The sequence below is a fragment of the Pararge aegeria genome, chromosome 11, assembly GCF_905163445.1.
Source record: "Pararge aegeria chromosome 11, ilParAegt1.1, whole genome shotgun sequence".
Lineage (NCBI taxonomy): Eukaryota > Metazoa > Arthropoda > Insecta > Lepidoptera > Nymphalidae > Pararge > Pararge aegeria.
In genome coordinates, this window is record NC_053190.1 from 17920354 (window position 1) to 17940493 (window position 20140).

The following is a 20140-nucleotide window of genomic DNA, read 5'->3' on the forward strand; positions in this document are numbered from 1 at the left end:
ATACAAATGCCTATTCAATTCTATTGATTTGCGTGCATATTTGAGCTACCGGAGAAAACATTAAAGATACTGTAAAGTATAATGATGGGAATTTAGAAAGGTTTTGGAGTCCATGCTTTTGACTTTGTTGTATATCGCCTGAAAAGTTTATACCCTATTTTTAATTATGTTTTTATTCAATCAGTACGGTCGACACCAATTACACTAATTAAATACATACGTGGTAAATTAAATTATAAGAGAGAACAAAAGAAAGAGAAAACAATAAAATCATAAATATAACACGATCATTAAAACAACGAACAGTTGTAATACCTACTTGTAACTATGCTATGTTCTTACACAACCAAATTAAGTTAAAAACATGTGCAAGTAAATAGCTATTTATGTGGTACTAGCCGCTGCCCGCTTTCTTCGTCTGTATTTAGTACGGTACACACATTTACAAATCAATGCATGCTAATAAATAATGTAATTGTTAAATAAAAGCTCAATAAACGTTAAATAAACACGATTTATTTAGTGCTTGGCATTAACATCTGGGGTAGGTAGCTTCAGCTTGGCAGCCAGCTCTCGCGGCACGTCCAGGTACGTCCGCTCCAGGCCCACGGTGAGGATGAGGGCCCGCAGCCGCTCCACCTCGATGGGGTCCTCCTCACTGGCCCACACCGTCATGGACGAGTTGAGGTACTTGGACTCCCGCAGGAGGTCGAGGACTACGGGCTGGCTGTTCGATGCAAGGCCGGCGCGCAGCTGGAAATAGAGTAATTAAAGGATTAGTGCCGCTAAATGAAGTTGAAAGATCTTAAGCTATTTATACCCTTTTCTATAGTATTGATTGACGGACCATGCTGATGGCCCTTCTGATTGTAAGTGGGAAACCATCGCCAACCAACAATGCTATGCTTTTTAATTCATAATAAGCCTTAATTGACGGCCGACTGGCGCAGTGGGCAGCGACCCTGCTTTCTGAGTCCAGTGCCGTGGGTTCGATTCCCACAACTGGTAAATGCTTGTGTGATGAACATTAATGTTTTTCAGTGTCTGGGTGTTTATCTGTATATTATAAGTATTTATGTATATTATTCACAAAAATATTCCTTAGTCATCTTAGTACCCATAACACAAGTGACGCTTACTTTGGGACTAGATGGCAATGTGTGTATTGCCCGTCAACCTGAGACGTAAGTGGTAAGCTTTATGGGCCAGCATGGCTAGAGTGGGCAAGAGACAGTTTTCTCCCAGGGGAAAGTACAAAATGTTATATTCACTCACAGCTAGTCAACTCTTCGACCATGGGCGCGCACTTAAAAATTTAGCCGTATAATATAAACGATTTTCCAACGAGAGGTGTATTTTATATTTAAGGAAAAAATGGCATTTTCTGAGATAAATGATCGGATGTTTATTTCAATGTTCAGAGGAAGATATGCCATTAATAATGGAAAACAAGATCAGCCAAACTGCCACCTAAGCTACACTTACTGGACCACAGCCTTTTCATGCAATTTTCTATCACCAAATCGCAAAGTGGCTGCTGTATGCCCTCAATAACTTCACAAATTCCATCTTTGAGGTTCGAAGCTGAACTGTTGGCGTAGAACTTGTCTTTCACGTGGCCCCAAAAAAAGATCTTGCAATGTGTTAAATCAGAATATCTTGGTGGCCAATAATTGTGACCACATCTTTGATATCAATTATATATCATAACATAATTATTATATTATGATATATCTTTGACCCCATAATAAAACAGTCCGGAAACTTCTCCCGCAAAAGTTCGATGATTTCGTTGCTTGTGTGGCGACGACCCAAAATGGTTCTAATTTATATTTTTTGCATATAATAGCCCCATTAAATAGCCCAGAATACGAAGTTATAGCGCAGGCGGCTGTGTCGACGGAGTGTGCCGAAGTATATTGTGTAAGATAGCGGAAGAAAGTTCGTGCGGGAATGCATGTAGCTAATAACATAACAACGTATTGTACTGCTTCATAGTTTAAAAGTCAGTAGCAATAAGAGTGACAGTACGATACACGTGCTACACTTATCCTTACAGGGAATGTGACAGTTTGGTTGATCCGATGGTTGTTCAGCAAACGCAGCATGGCTCCGATTTGATCCCGGTTGTACTCCCCCTCCGCGTTGTTCCCGGTATGCGCGGTGGTCCAGCCCACGGACAGCACCGCGCGAGAGTGCTTGGAGCCCAGCTCGAGGAACTTATCCGGGTCCACGGGCTTGGTTGTTGCCTTGATAGGTCCGGGCAGAATGTCCGCGTTCAGCCACATCGGAAACGTTACCTGAAACAGAGCAACTAAATCAACGTATGTAAGTTCGTTGTGGGCTTCTTTTTAGACCAAGAGGCCTTATGCCCGTTTTCACTTACGACGAACAAGGTAATGTTCTAAATAAGTTTCGCCTAATAAAAAGATATTCCTAGACAAACATGAAACGTTCACCAATAGTTATTACATAAGTGTTAGTGAAACGTTTTTTATTCTATAGACTAGGTTTAATGAAAACAGGCGTTAGTACAAGATTCATCCGCTCGCAATCGAGTACTTAGTCGTTTTCACATATCAAACTCTGTATCGTCAAATTAAAGTGGACCTAATATCAATCGTTTTAGAGTCGCAACTCGTGTAGTTCCTTGTCTAAAGCTCGATGGTAATACAAAGCTCGATTCCATAATACAATATAAATAAGATCCAGAAACCCTAGCCCAGTGGTTAGGACTTCGCCTCACACTCCGGGGGCCGAGTTCGAATCCCAGCACGCACCTCAAACTTTTCTGAGTTATGTGCGTTTTAAGTAATTATAAATACAACTATCTTTAACGGTTAAGAGAAACATAACGACGAAACCTGCATGCCTGAGAGTTCTCCTAGATGTTATCAAAGGTGTGTGAGGTCCACCAATCCGCACGGGGCTAGCGTGTTGGACTACGGCCTAAACCTCTCTCATAGTTAGATAGCTGGAACATCCTGTGTAAAGTTTACTCAAACGATAAAGTGCGATATGTGGAACTGGTTGAAACGCGATCATTATTTTTTAAATTTTACTAAACTATTTTACTTTAAACTACCCGTCATATTTTGTATGTATACTAGCGGACCCCAGCGCCATCTGTCGGGCTGATTTGTGAATCTAAACCATCCAGGGTGCCACCCAAACGCATACAAACAAATTCGTTCAAATCGGTCCAGCCGTTTAGGAGGTGTTCAGTGACATACACACGCACACAAGAACATATATATTAAGATTTAAAATACTTTACCTACTTATAACTCCGAGCGCTGAACGATGAATACCGGTGTACGGATAAACCCGATTGGGTTATTGTTACGCCGTAACAGTTATTATTATGTTAACATAAAAATGTATATTATTATGTTAACATAAAAATGTATATTTTTCATTAAATAATTAATAATTAATAATTAGTGGGAGGAGACCCATGCCATGTGGTGGGCCGGCAATGGGTTGATGGTGTTGACGATGATGACGAGCCTTAACCTTCACCTCAGATCGATGGACATGCTATGAAGACTGCGAAGTGTTGCTCTGGTCATAGGTGACTTACCATCAGGTCGGCCATCTGCTAGGTTAATCAATTATTAACATAAGAAAGCTACCGTTTTACTGGACAAAGCTGAGCGGTAGATCTTAAGATTGCATCTTCTTCTTCATTAGGTGCCTCTCCAACTAGTGAAGGTTGGCCGTCAGTTTTTGATAATTTTCCTTTTCTTTCGCGAGGCTAAACAGCTGGGCGGCACTCGCGATCCTAGTCCACTCCCTAATATTGCGCAACCAAGACTTCCTCTTGCGACCGATGCGTCTCTTTCCAGCAACTTTGCCCGTCATTATCAGTTGCAGTAGCCTGTATCTATCATGCCGAAGCACATGCCCTAGATAAGCAACTTTTTTCTTTTTGACGGTCTTCCAAAGTTCGCGCTGACAACCAACTCGTCGCATGACTTCCTCATTGGTAACCTTTTGAGTCCAACTAATTTTCAGCATGCGTCGATAGGCCCACATCTCGAATGCTTCTAGACGTTTCCTGAGATCCTCATTGATGGTCCAGGATTCGCATCCGTAAAGAAGTATTGGCCATACGTAACAATGTAGAAGGCGTTTTCGTAATGCGATGTTTAGGCGGCGGCTAGTTAGCACTTTTTTCATGCTTTGAAAAGCACTACGGGCGACTTCTATCCGGGTTTTAATTTCTGTTTCACTGTCCCATTTTTCAGTCAGCCAAGTGCCTAGATATTTATACCTCTGCACTCTCTCCAATACTTGGCTAGCCACTCTAATCGTTGGACCCAAATTTGCATTATTAGATATAAAAACATAAAATTGCATATGTATGCTTAAAATGTTTCGTCCCACAGCTTTATTGACAGCTTCTGTTGGGAACCGCCGGCGCACCAGAAGGAGACGTTAAAAAATCATAACTTCACACGCTGTATACCGAATTGTTTATATATCGTAGCGCCAATTGGAAAAGAACTCTAACTGTGACCTTTTTAAAGTTCAAACTCCTGTGTTCACGAATAAGGAAGCGACTAGTTGTCGGACTGCACTTATAATAAAAGCGATTAGGTCCATTTTTCCTTGCAACAATATCCTCAATGTCACGTCATCTTTAATGGTAAGCTGATTTTAATTGCCTAAATGTGTTCGAAGCAATTATAGCTTAACAAGCTTATTTATGCGATGACTCATGGATTAAGGGCCCGCCTGATTTACGATCGATAATAAATAATAAATAAATAAATATACTACGACAATACACACATCATATACAATACACCATCTAGCCCCAAAGTAAGCGTAGCTTGTTTTATGGGTACTAAGATGACTGATAAATATTTTTATGAATAAATACTTTTAATATACAGATAAACACCCAGACACTGGAAAACACTTATGTTCATCACACAAACATTTTCCAGTTGTGGGAATCGAACCCACGGCCTTGAACTCAGAAAGCAGGGTCGCTGCCCACTGCGTCAGTCGTCCGTCTACGTCTAATAATAATCCACGTTTGGTTTGGACGACCTCTATGGTGCAGTGTTAAGCGTTGCACGTTGTGGTCGTATTATAAGCGAGGAAAGTTTGGGAATTCGTTATTGATATGGTTTGGGTTTAAGGCACATATTTTATTGATATGACGATTGACGACCTGCCTGAACCAGTTGTGAGCGATGTGGACTTATAAGGCCCCTGGTTCAATCACGGCGGGAGCAATTTGAGAATACATGACTTCCGGTTTTTTATCTGGTCTGGTGGGAGGCTTCGACCTTGGTCACCACCAACTCCAAAAAGATGTACCGCCAAGCGATGAAGCGTTCCGGTACTTTGATCCGATGGGTTAAATATAACTGCTATACCTCTTACAGGTTAGTCTGCTATAACCTTAGACAAACTTAGGCATCATTACTTACCATAAGGGTAGCTCCCTTGTAGCGGAAAAAAAACTGTTTAGTGCACCTCTCTCGAGGAGGCTTAAATTAATTATTAATATAAAACATTTAGAGTTGTCTTTCTTTATTATTAAATTAATACACTGTTTGGATTTAAACCACAAGGCCCGCTTGGGATATTGCCATCTCTAAACACATGGATACAGTCTGATTCAACTGTATGTCGTCGCGGAAGTTAGCCGCAAGTGTAGCTTCTCGCAGGTGGTCATCTGTACGATTCCGTTGCATTGATTGGCTGATACCAATATTGAATTCTGCGCATCGAAACGCATGAAATTAAAGAAGTCATAAAGTATAAAACCGACTGTACTATCCTCCTTATATTTTTCTTCAAAGGTAGGCCCTTAATTTCATAGTTTAGATGACGATGTTCATAAACATGGCCCCTAAATTGATGCTAAACTGTGAACAAATATGGGTTATGCGGCTAACATTTCATCAACTAGTAGCGACCAGCGGCTTTGTCCACGTGGAATTTCTATTTTCTGCGTTAGTAGCTACTCGACAAAGAGACTCAAGCTTGCTTGCACTTGCTCCGGCAAGCAAGTGACCGAACCAGGGACCTGCACTTCTAGGATCACAACGCTTACCGCTGCGCCACATCAATAAAATGTAGGGATCGACAAATCAATAAAATGTAGGGATCTCGTAGCATTTGAAGCTTTAAATCAGAAAGAGACGTTCTGCAAAATATAGCAAAAGATGGCGAACTTCATGAGCTACTTATAATGCTACCAGTGCAAATAAGTAATAAAAAATAGTAGCAAATAAAAATAGTCGTACAGGTAGGATTTTTCATATTTATTACATTAATGCTAATATTCATTTGGATTAAATTTTGAATTTTTATTTTGAATTTTGGCAGGTTATTAGTTAGCTAGGTAATTTTCTTCTTTTTAGCTTTTCCCACCTTTCATTTACATTCCCGTGATTGAGCTACTGTTTTACTGTAAGCAAGTTTGTTAGAACGACATAATTTAACAAGATGATCATATTAATTATTATTATATTAACGTACCTCAGGTTTGCTGAATCGCGCTATAATCTCTTGAGACTTCTCGAATGCTTCGATACTCTTGAAATCCAGCTTGACTCCCTTCTGCTTGGGGTTAACATTGTTATATTGAGCCACAGCGGTCATGAAGTCTGCTAGGGTGATGTCGGATGTAGTGGCTGGGGGGTGAGCCATGATCGGTACGGGCGGACCGTCTTTACCCGTAACCTGGCCCAAGACGATGTCCGCTTCTAGCATTGACACCTCACCTAAATAAACAAATATTTTATAAAAGTAAGATGCGAAATAGTTAGATAATTCTGAGTAGTTCTGCTTCATTCTGAAGCACTCATTACTCATCAGATTAGAACTTAGGTTTACACAGATAAAATTCCACAAAAGTTTGTAAAGTAATATATATCTCTCTGATGCTGAGGTGTTCATAAGCAGTGTTAATTACTTAATTTCATTAAAAAAAGGCCAAAAATAGTGTTATGTATCATCGTGGATTTTTGGCCCATAGATGGCACTAGTGGTACACAAAAAATGTGTGCATGGTCGTGAGATGATGGCAATAACTAATAAAAAAAAATCGTAAACTCAAAGCTAAAGCTACGAGGGTTCCACATGCTTCCTGTTAAGCCCTGGCGGGACAATTGATAATGCTCTCCTTTTATTAGAGATGCCAAAAAGTCCGTATAACAGTTTAAAATGATGTTCAATTAGGTTCGGAAATGAATCGAACCGAAGTTCTAAATTGTGTGCATACTATGTTTGTTGATGCTAAATAAGTTGTTAATTTTTAGCAACCAGGTTTTTAAATAAACGTGAATTAAAATGATATTTTAAAACCTGAGTAGGCATTAGTTTAGTGAATTTAAATTAATGTAGATTACGAGCAATTTAAACACCAAAGTGTCGGTTACCAGTATAATTGTAATTAACTGGATGGCGGTTCTAAGAAGACGCTCGTTAAACTGGTTTGGAATCCGACCGTCTAGCTGTTAATTCGTTTAATTTGTTTTCTTGGACAACTATACACATACCCGTGGGTAGAGGCCTATTCCGTAACATACAGATTTAACGAAAATAAATAATGAAAACACTGTTAGCACTTAACGATTTTCTTCTACACGCAGATTTTTTTTGTGACACTGCGTCTGAAATTCTTGAAGCTTTGGGTGTAACTTAACGAAGATTTTTTTTGAAGTAATTGTCGGACCGAGTGTCCGTCAACTTTAGGCGAAGGTGAGTATTATGGGCCTGTAATAACATGCTGTTCGGTGGAACACAAAAGCATGGCTGTAGGAATTCCCGAAACGAGCTCTGCCACTAAAAACTCTACTAATAATTAAGTATTACTATTAACTTCAATAAAAAAAATATGTACGTATGAACGCCGTCTTACTTGTTTATGATAATTAACAGGCCTATTTGAATAAAGAATCCATATAATTTAGTTTATAACTAACTGTACTATTGCATTATCTTGTTTCTCGTAACGTGATACTTTCAAAACTGTCTTCATGCTAAAGTAATTTATTTATTTATCTAATAAAATCAATTTATTGCAACACAATACGAAATAAAATAAAAAATACTTAAGTAATAAAATTAAATTAATTGATAACAACACTATATAGCATAAAGTACCTACCTAGCCAACACCATGCAATGAATGCGAATAATTAAGTTACCTTACGTACGAATTTACAATCTTATTTTGTGCGATATAGGTTTGGATATGATTGGAATTGCTTTCACGAACAACGTTCGGAACTAAGTTATTCGCCAAGGAGCCAAAGTAACCGTGCCAGTGGGCTGGCCACATTTGTCGGAGGACCGATGGTCGTTGCAGCCGAAAGGCCCTGGAGTGGCCACGACTTAGCAAGTGGAGTCTTAGGCAACCCCCGACTAGGTTGTGCGACGACTTCCAGAAAGTACTTAGATACTTCTGGAAGTCGTTTCTGGGAGTAGAACGAGTTGGAGTTAAAAGAATCCTATGTCCAGCAGTGGATGCTAATTGGCTGATGACGATGATAATGATGATGATGTGGTATGAACATACTTGCTAATGCAGCTTCAAGGTACGTCTTGTTGTTGACCGCGTGCGCCCATGTTACAAGCGACAGATTCTTCATAATTTCTTCGTCGGAATACACCAAAGGTGCTGCAATAGAAAAAAAGTTTTCAGTAAAATATAATTGAACTTTAATATCTCTATTATAATTATGTATTTTGGTTAACGTATAGCAAAGACGAAGCTTGTAAATGGTGCATGTCGATTGCTTGAGTACCTAAGTGATTATGCGGTCTACGAAGGTAGCCAGCTAACCTATTAGGGATTTTATATACTAGCTGACTTGTGCAACTTCGTTGCACCAAATCGTTTATTACCGGAAAAAGCGAATAAAATGACATCTAAAAATGAATCCTAGCTAGATCGATTTATCGCCCCCGAAACCCCCTGTATACTAAATTTCACGAAAATCGTTGGAGCCGAATCCGAGATTCCAATTATATTTATACAAGAATTCGTTTAAATATATAAGATTGTATTATATGTTTTATTAAATTCATACCTACTCCTAATCGGTTCCTACGCAACATTATACGGAGTAAAGGAACGCTAAAGTGCTTGGTGGCATGTCTTTTCCGGTAAGATGGTAACAAGCCTCAGCGAATCCTCACACCATCGATTAGGTAGGTTATTACGCTTACTTGGTAGTTTTGATAACTTTTCCACTAGCAACATCGACAAAGCGTCATACAACGTACAGGGTCTATTTGACAAATGGCAGCTTATCTGTCATTTTTGTGTTCGATTGCCGGTTGGCAACTATTTAATTTTTATATTTTATTAAGTATTTATTGGTTGTTTAACTTGTGCAACTTTAAACTAAACAGTGAAACTTACATTTCGTATTTCTTTGGATTCTAGTCACAAACACTATTTAATTATAATATTAATAATAGTCTGATAGCATTATTTGCAATTTTTCACTTCACCTTCAAGGTCACGTCTTCAAACAATCAGTGACGTCAGATGTTAGGGTTACCAGCTAATGAAAATTATTGTCCCTGCACTCCAACCGCTGGGAAACATGTAAAGCTCTACTTTCTCTCTCGTACAAACCTTCTTTGTCGAATAATTTCTAATGAATTCTAAGAAACAAGCAAATCAATCGATTATTGGTTAAATGGCGTTGATATAGGTCGATAACTTAATCGGGATACACGGGAGTATCGAATTTAATCTTCACCTTTTCTCTCACTATTTACATCGGTGTTTTTCACCAAATTGTACTTTCTTGGTCTATGTGTATGCCTCTGTAACACCTTTTTTCTTTGGTGTACAATAAAAGTGTATTTATTCATTCATTCATAGGAGCTTAATATCATTCAGTTTGTTTGTTGATGATGATTAAAGGTTACGTACCTTTCATCGGCACAAATCGTCTGAGATGAAAAATATCCAATTCATTGTTCGAGATCTCCTTTTATCCCTAATAACATATTTGCATTTATATACTCAGTTAAATGTATTATTTTACTCTAATTGGTACATGGTTAAAATAAGAAGCTTTGAGAACTACAAAACATCTTTACGGATCAAAAAAATAACGTTTGTATGTGATATTTACCCAAAATGTGAGAAAAGTGGCAACTGTCCTAAACTGGCAACCCCAAGAATTACCTGTCACAGTATATTGTTAAATGCAGTAACTAGATGGCGCTAGGTGTAGTAGTTGAGCTGAAATAACTTTTACATCTGAGCTGAAATAACCTTTTGCTTAAATGTTGGTTATTATCGAAGGCTACTTCCGCTTCTGTCGCATTCACATAAATATTCTACACACTAATTTACTGCTGTGGGTCTAGCTCTAAATCCTTCACTATTTAGAGAGAGGAGGTCTTTGTCCAACAGTGGGACATTAATGACGATGAGCAGATGATGATACTTTTTTTTTTTTATTCCACTACAAGTTAGCCCTTTGCTGCAATCTCACCTGGTAGTAAGATAAATAAATAAATTAATTAATAAATAAATATACTACGACAATACACACACCGCCATCTAGACCCAAAGTAAGCGTAGCTTGTGTTATGGGTACTAAGATAACTGATGAATATTTTTATGCATATATATAATATACATATTATACATAAATACTTATAATATACATATAAACACCCCGACAATGAACAACATTCATGTTCTTCACACAAACATTTTTCACTTGTGGGAATCGAACCCACGGCCTTGGACTCAGAAAGCAGGGTCGCTGCCCACTGCGCCAATCGGCCGTCAAAATTATGGCAGCGGGCTAACCTGTTATGGGGTATGGTAGTCATACCCCTAATTGGTTACTACGCTAAATCGCACCGGATCATTTAATCGCTTAGGCTAAAGGCACTTCTTTGTCTCTATGGTGGTAACTAGCCATGGCCAAAGCCTCCCACCAGATCAGACCAGAGAAAATTCAGAAATTGTTCCTACTATAATAATATTCACAGCGCCTATCGTTGTGCCAGAGAGGTCGTCATGGATTTCTTTTAAACTAACTGTAAACTATTAAATTTATACATTACGTCTAATTTTTTTTTTACATAAGTTTATCTATTATATCTTTTTATTATGACGTCCTTTAGCCAGTAACTCGATGTACGTCCAGACTAATTCCACCACTTTATTTATTAAAAATTATAAAAACCCCGATTTACAATAACAGTAAACGCGTTATATTGACTGGGTTAAGGCAGTTATGTTAAACCTCACTTAATTCGATTTCTAAGCGACATCGTACCGGAAGGTAGCACGTATGTCAGTAGGGTGATTACTAGCCACGGTCAAAGCCAGACGAACCAGACCAGAGAAAATTGATAAATTATAAATAACAGTGAACATTAAGCTTAATTTGCTATACTCCGCCAAAAACAGGAGAGTCTGTACGGTGCTATTGACGATTTCTTAAATTCTTATATTCGGCAGTTCATTGTATCGGTGCAAAGAACCTATGAAATATGTTAATTTTTTTTTTTGGATAAATAAATAAGATGGAATTCCGCAAAGTTACGCCTGTTTCTATCCGAATTATAAATTCCCAAATGTAAGGGACAAATAATTTTAAGCCGGAGATCGAAACCCGGGACCTCCCACTGTATAACCATAGCACTCGCCATTGCGCCAGGGAGGTCATCAAGAGCTTTCTGTGAGGTCCCGTTGCAAAAAAAGCTTATCGTTCGAGCGCGGTACCGATTGCATTTGTTTAGACGCAATATTCGAAGCGATCGATCTCTAGCGAAGGATTGCCCGTGGTTGGGCAACTTTAGAGGATGTCGCTGCAGGAGGCGGGAATCATCAAGAGCTTTCTGTGAGGTCCCGTTGCAAACAAAGCATATCGATCGAGCTCAGCCACCTATTGCGTTTGTGTAGACAGAAGATCTATGGATCGCTGCGATCTGCGTGCAATCTATCTCGGCGACGGCTTGCCCGTGGATGGGCACCTTTAGAGGATGTCGCTTCAGGAGGCTATTAGCGGTCTTGTACTATAAATACACTTGAGAGTCTGTGTCCGCACTACGTAAATCCTTGATCTGTTCAGTTAATACGTTAATTGCATCCTTATGTTTACATCTAATTGCCTCCTGGGTCTATTGTCGACCTCCCAGGCGCAGTTTACTGCGCTGTCATCTGGAGAAAGATAAATTTGGGAATTTTCTAGTTTCATAATTTATTTTAGTTGGCTTCTGGTGCATGTGACGCACCCACTCGTAGCTCAAAGAGCTTCACGTTTGGGTTGTATTCTAAATGATGAGCAATAAGTTGGATTCGGGAGGCTCTGGCCATGGCCAATGCTTGGGCTTTCCAGCTTATCGCAAAGCCGGATTCTTAAAAAGAAGGAGAAGAAGAAGAAACACTTTATTGCACGTGTAACATACAGGAAAAGAAACAGTAAGGAGTATACGGTACACAATGTAGACATGCAAAGGCGGCCTTATAAGCAATCTCTTACAGGCAACCTTTGTAGATAGGACTTACAGCAAGAGAACGGGATAGAGCCAAGAGTGTTGATAGATATACATAAATACTAAAATGTATAGATACAATTACATAGACAATATAAATAAATATACGTAATATATAAAATATACAAATATATAACCAAAATAATATATATAAGTGGATTTTTATTTATAATTTAAAAGCAAGAAATATAAACAATCAACTTCAAATGCCATCACTCAAAGAGAAAAGACTGATTCCCAAAACTGTTGAAATGCTACAGAGCCCAATAGCTGGTCAAGGCACTAGTTACCATAACTGATGCTCTTCAGAAGGATGCATTCAATGCAGTAACAAGTAAATGCATCAGACGATGTAGGTGCATGTCGCACCCACTTCTAGCTCCAGAAGCTTCACACTTGGACGGAAGGCAAAGGAACATTTCATACGGCCGAGTGGCGCAGTGGGCAGCGACCCTGCTTTCTGAGTCCAAGGTCGTGGGTTCGATTCCCACAACTGGAAAATGTTTGTGTGATGAACATGTTTTTCAGTGTTTATCTGTATATTATAAGTATTTGTGTATTATATTCATAAAAAAAAAAAATCAGCTATCTCAGTACTCATAACACAAGCTACGCTTACTTTGGGGCTAGATGGCGATGTGTGTATTGTCGTAGTATATTTATTTATTTTATTTATTTATACAATGAAAAATAATTTGTATTCGGGAGATTTTGGCCATGGTGTGTAACAAGGCAGCCAGTTCCAGTACGATGCCGCGTAATATTCTTAATAGGTTAGCCCGCTACCATCTTAGACTGCATCGTCACTTACCATTGGTAAATTATAAGCAAGTACTAACTCAAAGTGAAATAAAAAATAATTGGATTACTAAAATGGCATTAAATAAGTTCATAAAAATAGTTTCATGACAATAGTTTCACGTGTAAATCTATAATGTCTGTAGATAATGATTTGAAGCTTAATCTCCATCGTACAGCATACTTATCAAGAGTAAATAAGCAACTTCTAGGCAAGAACGCTCTCTCTAACGCCGCATCATTACTTAACATCAGATCTGATTGCAGTCAAGCGCTAGTCTAATCAATAAAAAAAGTCAAGAAAGTTTCTACGCAATCGCTAACATTTCCTACGCTCCAATTCCGCTAAACACCAAATCCACAAGATACTTAAATCAGCAATTTCCTTTACCGTCAAATCTGAACTAATTACAAAGGTTCTTATTTCGTTTATAAGGTTGTACTGCCTAGTTATACACAGCCCACAGGTCTATTCTATTCTGGACTATGAAGATATTCATGAGATCTCACACATCTTCCATTTGCCTCCTGGAGATGGAATAGATTTTTCATTTCGAAAAAGGATCAGATAACCACGGCTATACAGATTAATCGATCTAAGCGAAATTTGCAGAACAAGACACAAAGTCTTGGAGACGGGTAGGATACGAGATCATGAGACAAAAAATGATGCGTGGGATTTAAACTAGATAGAAAATCTTTTAGCATAAATACTGACTATTGTATTAAATGTAATAGCAAACTAAAAAGTCACTAAATTTAAGAATAAATCAAGCTTGAATATTATATTATGCTACGACTAGCTTCCAATCGCGAAAAAATAGGCTGCTATTATTAACATAGAAAATTAATTATAATTATTATTATTTATTTGGTAACTATGACCCATCTACATTATTATATAACAGAATAATTAAAAACAGTAATAATCAAAAACAATATAAAAATAAACTTAATAATACAAAATAATTTTTAAATAATCTGCTTCCAGGCAGCCCTACATGGAGTTTAATATAAAGCTTGTAAATTGGAGAGTCATATCTATTTGTTAATGCCTTCAGAATGTGATGTAAATGTGGGTGTATCCCGATATACATCTGCGTAACCTTTTTTGCGACCTTAAGTTGTGGAATTGCTAAAATAATGCATATTAATGCAATAGCAGGAATCGCTGTTGCTGCTACGTCTGCATAACTCCGTCTATAAATGACGGAGCTATGTTTGAACATACATAAATAAAGCACCCGAATTTATAGCCTCCTCGTTCTGGCGAGGATATCTTAGGAAAGCGGACAGTACGATGCTGTTTTTTTTTGTATTGTAAACAATAATGCGGTACCTGTAACAGCAATGGCGAACAGCACAGCCAACATGGTGTCCGTGCGAGGTGGCGTCGTGGCGTCGTGGCGAAGTGGCGATGCGGCGAGGTGGCGCGCGCGTCACAATGTGGCCACTCGCTCAGGATACCTGAGATTGGACAATCTTCCAATCGTCCAATTGCTCTCTGATTGTCGCGAATAAGCAAATTGGTGACACTTCAAGGACTGAGGGTATCGGGTCTTATCTAATCTAGTCACGTTCCGCGACTGTCTTTACTACTTCTTTTTTCTGAGATGATAGACATTTGGCATGTCCAATCACAATGGACTTTTTGAGAATAGTAGAGTTTTTTGTTTCAGAATTCATTCGCGTAACTATTGAAACACTCGCCTGGTGTCTAGGTATCCCTACTAATATTATAAATGTCAATGTAAGTTTGTTTGTTACGCTTTCACGCAAAAACTACTTATCGATCCGATCCGATCCTCATGAAACTTTGTACATATTCTTGGAAGTGTTAGAAATAATATAGGATACTTTTTATCCCGACATTAACTTCCTTTCCTTTGTTGAAAGTGTTTGACGATTTTACACCATAACTCCAATAAATTATAACAGATTTAAATAATTATTTTTGTACTATAGAGGTTATATATGTGTTTAATTTTGCCCAAACTTTGTGCACATCTGATGAATGTGGTTGGAGATAGAGGACAGAACTCCTCAGCGGACAGCAGCAAACCCCTCATTTAAGGCTTAGCGATACTGAATACTTTGATTTTTTTAGAACTACAACTAAATTGAATGCCACGTCAAACATTAAAATCAAACGCGAGCGAAGTCGCGGGCAACAGCTAGTAAATAAATAAAATCGAGGTGTCTGTCTTGGATCTTGATATAAGTGCCTCTGATTAATAAGTAGTACTTTTTGTGAGAGAGCTCGTCAGGGGAAGTACTACCAGAAGTATGGTTGCAATGCTGTGTTCAGGTCTGACGGGCGTGGTTGCCAGTGTAATTCCAGGCATAACACCTACGGTTGATGGACACAGGGCGGCACGTTGCAGGACGCATATCTTGTATATATCCTGCGAGGTTTTGTTCTACGATCACGTGGGGCATCTGGTTTATACGTCAATTTGTATCTACTATAAAAGATAAAAAAATCCCAACCATGGTTTCTCTAGAGCACCGAAGATGTCAGTTACGTTTGTGTATTCAGTTGACTTTATAATGTGCCCTGATGAGTTACCTAAGTAATAAATAAATAAATTAGGACAATACACACATCGCAATCTAGCCCCAAAGTAAGCATAGCTTGAGTTATGTGTACTAAGATGACTGATGAATATTTTTATGAATAAATACTTATAAAGCCACTGAAAAACATTAATGTTCATCACACACGCATTTTACGATTGTGGGAATCGAACCCACGGCCTTGGAATCAGAATGCACTGCCCACTGCGCCAATCGGCCGTCTAAATGGATACCATCATCCCTTTTATCTTGCCGAACCTCACGCCATGAAAAAAAATTCATGCACACAACTAACCTGGAGGCCTAGAATTATTTTACCTCACAGATAATTTCTAGTACTTACTTGCACATTGGAACAATCTTCCATCTACAGAGTACTCTTAAAACTACAACTCGGGTTGTTAAAGGGGCGGATAAATAAAACAACTGGGACAAGTAAACCCAAATGCCAAAAAAATCAGATAGGGTCGTTCAAGTAAAATATTGATTTTTTGTGTGTTGATATTCACCGTTTAACACTTAAGTACCTGTGCGTTTATAGGTACAACAATAAAAAAAGTTTATTTTTTACACCTTGCATAAACAAGAACGTGAAAAAATATTATTTTCGAATACTAGTAGTAATCTACCTATACAAATTGTACCTGAATAGTACATACCGCTACAAACGTCAATCTACTGGCGTCACGGAAGATTGCGCTGGGTCAAATCTAACTAGGATAAGTACCTGTATAACTTCTGCCTCTTTGGTTATCATATTCGACTTATGATAACGAGATCGCGGGTTCGAAAGAAAGCCAAGAAATTGTTAGTACCAGCTCGGGCATGAGAGATGCATGAGAGGGCAGAGCACGTTAAACTGTTTTTTTCCAAATATGGAGAAGGAAAATCCTCATGGATACCATTACGGGCATGACCGACTCACCACTATATTTATTATGGAGTGATCAGCGGACTAAAACCTCCTCCATCCTCTACTGTTTAATATAGCCTTCGGTGTTCTGCACATCCCATTCGACATCTTCCCGTTTTCATAATGAGCTTTACCAATTGAGCAACGCGGTACTGCGCCTGATCTCATCATATCAACTGGTCATGTTGGAGCTTCCATCCCATCGGACTATGTAAGAAACTAGTGAGGGAATAGAGAGTGGACCAGTTTGCGCACACCCTTGTGCACTATATAACCTACTAAGACTCTTATTATAATATAAAATTTCTTCCTTTCACTATAATACCACCCCAGAGATTCACTGCCGTCACCGTGGCCTAAATCAGTCCGGGAAACTGTTACATAATTCCTGCTAAGTTAAGTTAATAAGTAATGTGACTTACGGCTCCGAGACTTTGCCGAGTATGGAGTATGGGTCTCATAAAAAGGCTCAGAATCAAACAGCGGGCCATGGAGACAGGTATGTTAGGAGTGTATCTACGTGATCAAGAATGAGGAGATTCGTAGAAGAACCAGAGTTACAGACAAAGCTCAACGAATCGCGAAGTTGGAGTCGCAATGGGCGGGGCACATAGCTCGAAGAACCGATGGGTGTTGGGGTCCCAAAGTGCTGTAAATGCAGCTTTTTTAAACCCCCAACGAGGTGGAAAATGACATCAAACGAGTCCCAGGGAGCTGCTGGAGCCAAGCAACACAAAACTGTGGTATTTGGAACTCCATACCGAAGACTTATCTCCAGCAGTGGACGTCAATCACTGGAAAGGATGATGATGAGACTTTTAAAAACAGTTTAGGTGTATAAGTATCCAAATAAGAGTTCCCCTTTTAGTTGCGGACAACTGCAGCGAGGACTCGTTACCTAAATGGATGAGTGACCCACTTTAGAGGTCCGAGTTTGGCCGTAACCTTTCCTTCGTGGCTCCATTATCACTAACACCTTGTCCCCGACGAAATCGTAACTACGAGCGGAAAGCATTTTGTGATGTCAATACAATAACTGCCAATTGACGGTTCTAAATTTGTTACGTTTGGAGCGCGGTCTCCAAATTGTTACATCTCCACAATACCAAACTAGATGGCGCCACAATGATCCTGCATCGCGCTAACGAAGTGTTCAAAAAAAATTTACCATGTATACAACTTCCAAAGATGAATGGTCTGTCCTCGGTCCCCGAGCACGATCACCAGCTCGGAGGAAGATCTTTCTATTGTTACGGTCGAGCGTATAATCATAGGTCCCGTACACGTTTTAGGGTTCCGTACCCAAAGGATAAAAGTAATAGGGTACCGCTCTTACTAAAACTCTGCGGTCTGTTCGTCTGTACAGTTACAGTGTACAGTTGTGTAGGCTATATAGCTTTTTTTTTTCTTTATATAAGTAATCCCGCTGTATGCCGATCATTGTGTCTATGATATTCGGCTACGATATAGTAATAATTCGCCGCGAAATATTTATATAATACATTTAAGATTAATGTAGGTAGACGTAGAATAAGCTAGTTTGTAAGGTAGTAATTGTAGACCCACAAGAGTTAGATAGTCACTTTAGTGACTCAGCTCTTTAAAAGAGATTTCAAAAAAAAAGTTATAATTCACGGTCTAAGCATGAGGCCCACCTGATAGTAAGTGGAAAGCTATCGCCTATAAACAGAGCAACACTACGAAGGGTGTGGGCAGCACGTCCTACAACGTGCTGCCCACGCCTTTCATCCATTTGTGAAGTCCGGTTTATGTATAAGTATGTAGTTATTCGTATGTATGTTTTAAACAGTGTACCCCTTGGTGTTTCTTTCTAATTTTCCTAATCCTAAGGTTGCCTTAGCGATAAGGCCGCTTTTTGTATTTTTCTCCAATCATCCTTCGTTTCCCTCACTGGATAGTGGTGTAGAAATAAAGGGTTTTATTAAATAAGTAGTAAATAAATAAAAAGTCAGACGGATAAATTTTTCACAGATGGTGTATTTCTACTGCCTTTATAAAAACAAATACTAAAAAACATTCTTGAAGTGTTTGTTCTTTTGAACGATGGTGTACTTACAAATAAAGTAAGAAGCTATAAATCTTTGGCGTAAAAAGATAAAAATCTTTTCAACAATTTTACCTTCCGCCTTATTCTACGTTTGTAGAAAAGATGACACTTACGATAGAAAAAAAACATTTTTCCCTAACGCACCAAAAGAAGTATAACTTCAAAAACCTGAAATACAAAGAGAAGGTTGACACCTTCTCTTTGTATTAAGTGACAAGTATATTCTGATCTGCTGTCGGATCACCGCACGGCAAGAAAAAAGTCCGTAGTTGAAAATAAAACAAATACATATGCTATAAGATTTTTAATAGATATCGCATCAAAATATACGTTGGGTACCTTATTTTTCAAACGATTAATTTACAAAAATACACAGGTATTGAATATACATATAAACATACAAAATTTTCATAGAATCATCTTAATTATTATTACGTGACGGTCTCCACTGGGGAACTTGTTCGACGAGCAAACTAAATATCGAGCATGTCCGCTGGTGGAGACGTACAAATACACAAATATTTACAAACATTACTGTGCTTTCTCACAGTGCATCCAAACGCATTGTCTGGGTTCTACCAACAAGATTATAGAAATATTACTGCGTTTTTAGTTAAACCTATATTTTGTCATTACCGTTTGAGGAGATCGGGACCAGAACTCTCTATGACATTAAAATATTCATTCATGCATTTTGAGACGTACATTTAATAATTATATAAAAGGACTGTAAAATTTGTTATATTCAAATGAAATAGAGAGCTAGGGCTCCAAAGAAATAATACCTAATCCATTCTAAAAATTTGTTTTTGTGACAATGTATGAAATTTTATTGCAATGCACTGGAAATGGAAAATTTTAAGCATTTAATAAGACATGTAAGCGCCCCCTCATGGCCTATAAACGTAAAACATGTCTACAAACCTTCTCTGATATGATGCACAAGTAAATTAAAAAAAAACATGAAAATCTGTCCAGCAGTTATTTTTAGTGAAATGATAACAGACAGACACAAAAGCAAACACATAACTCGACCTTAACGGATAATAAAGATGATTTCGTTGTTCGTAAACAAAAGGAGATTCTGCTAACTGTAAAGGAAATAAAATGGCGTACATCTGAATTACACAAAATGTAACAAAGGATGACAATCAACGGCAAGAAATAAGGCAAAATGGCGGAGAGCAGGAGAAAAACATCTTGGCTGGGAATTGTTCGCCAGTAGTTTATTAAGTTCCCAACAATTCAGAGCAGATGTGTCCAAAGCCGACTTC

The 20140-nt window shown here is 38.5% G+C and overlaps 1 protein-coding gene across 1 annotated transcript in view; it reads right to left on the reverse strand.

Annotated features, from left to right (window-relative positions):
- Window positions 1-494: 494 nt before the first annotated feature.
- The window catches only part of LOC120627450 (protein peste-like), a 61163-nt gene continuing 41517 nt past the window's right edge, over window positions 495-20140 (reverse strand). The window contains exons 11-15 of the mRNA XM_039895454.1: window positions 14648-14748; window positions 8549-8650; window positions 6505-6749; window positions 2058-2300; window positions 495-753 (exon numbers count right to left, since the gene is read on the reverse strand). Of these exons, the coding sequence (XP_039751388.1) occupies window positions 520-753; window positions 2058-2300; window positions 6505-6749; window positions 8549-8650; window positions 14648-14748 (925 nt within the window). The 3' untranslated portion in view covers window positions 495-519. The remainder of the gene's footprint in view (window positions 754-2057; window positions 2301-6504; window positions 6750-8548; window positions 8651-14647; window positions 14749-20140) is intronic.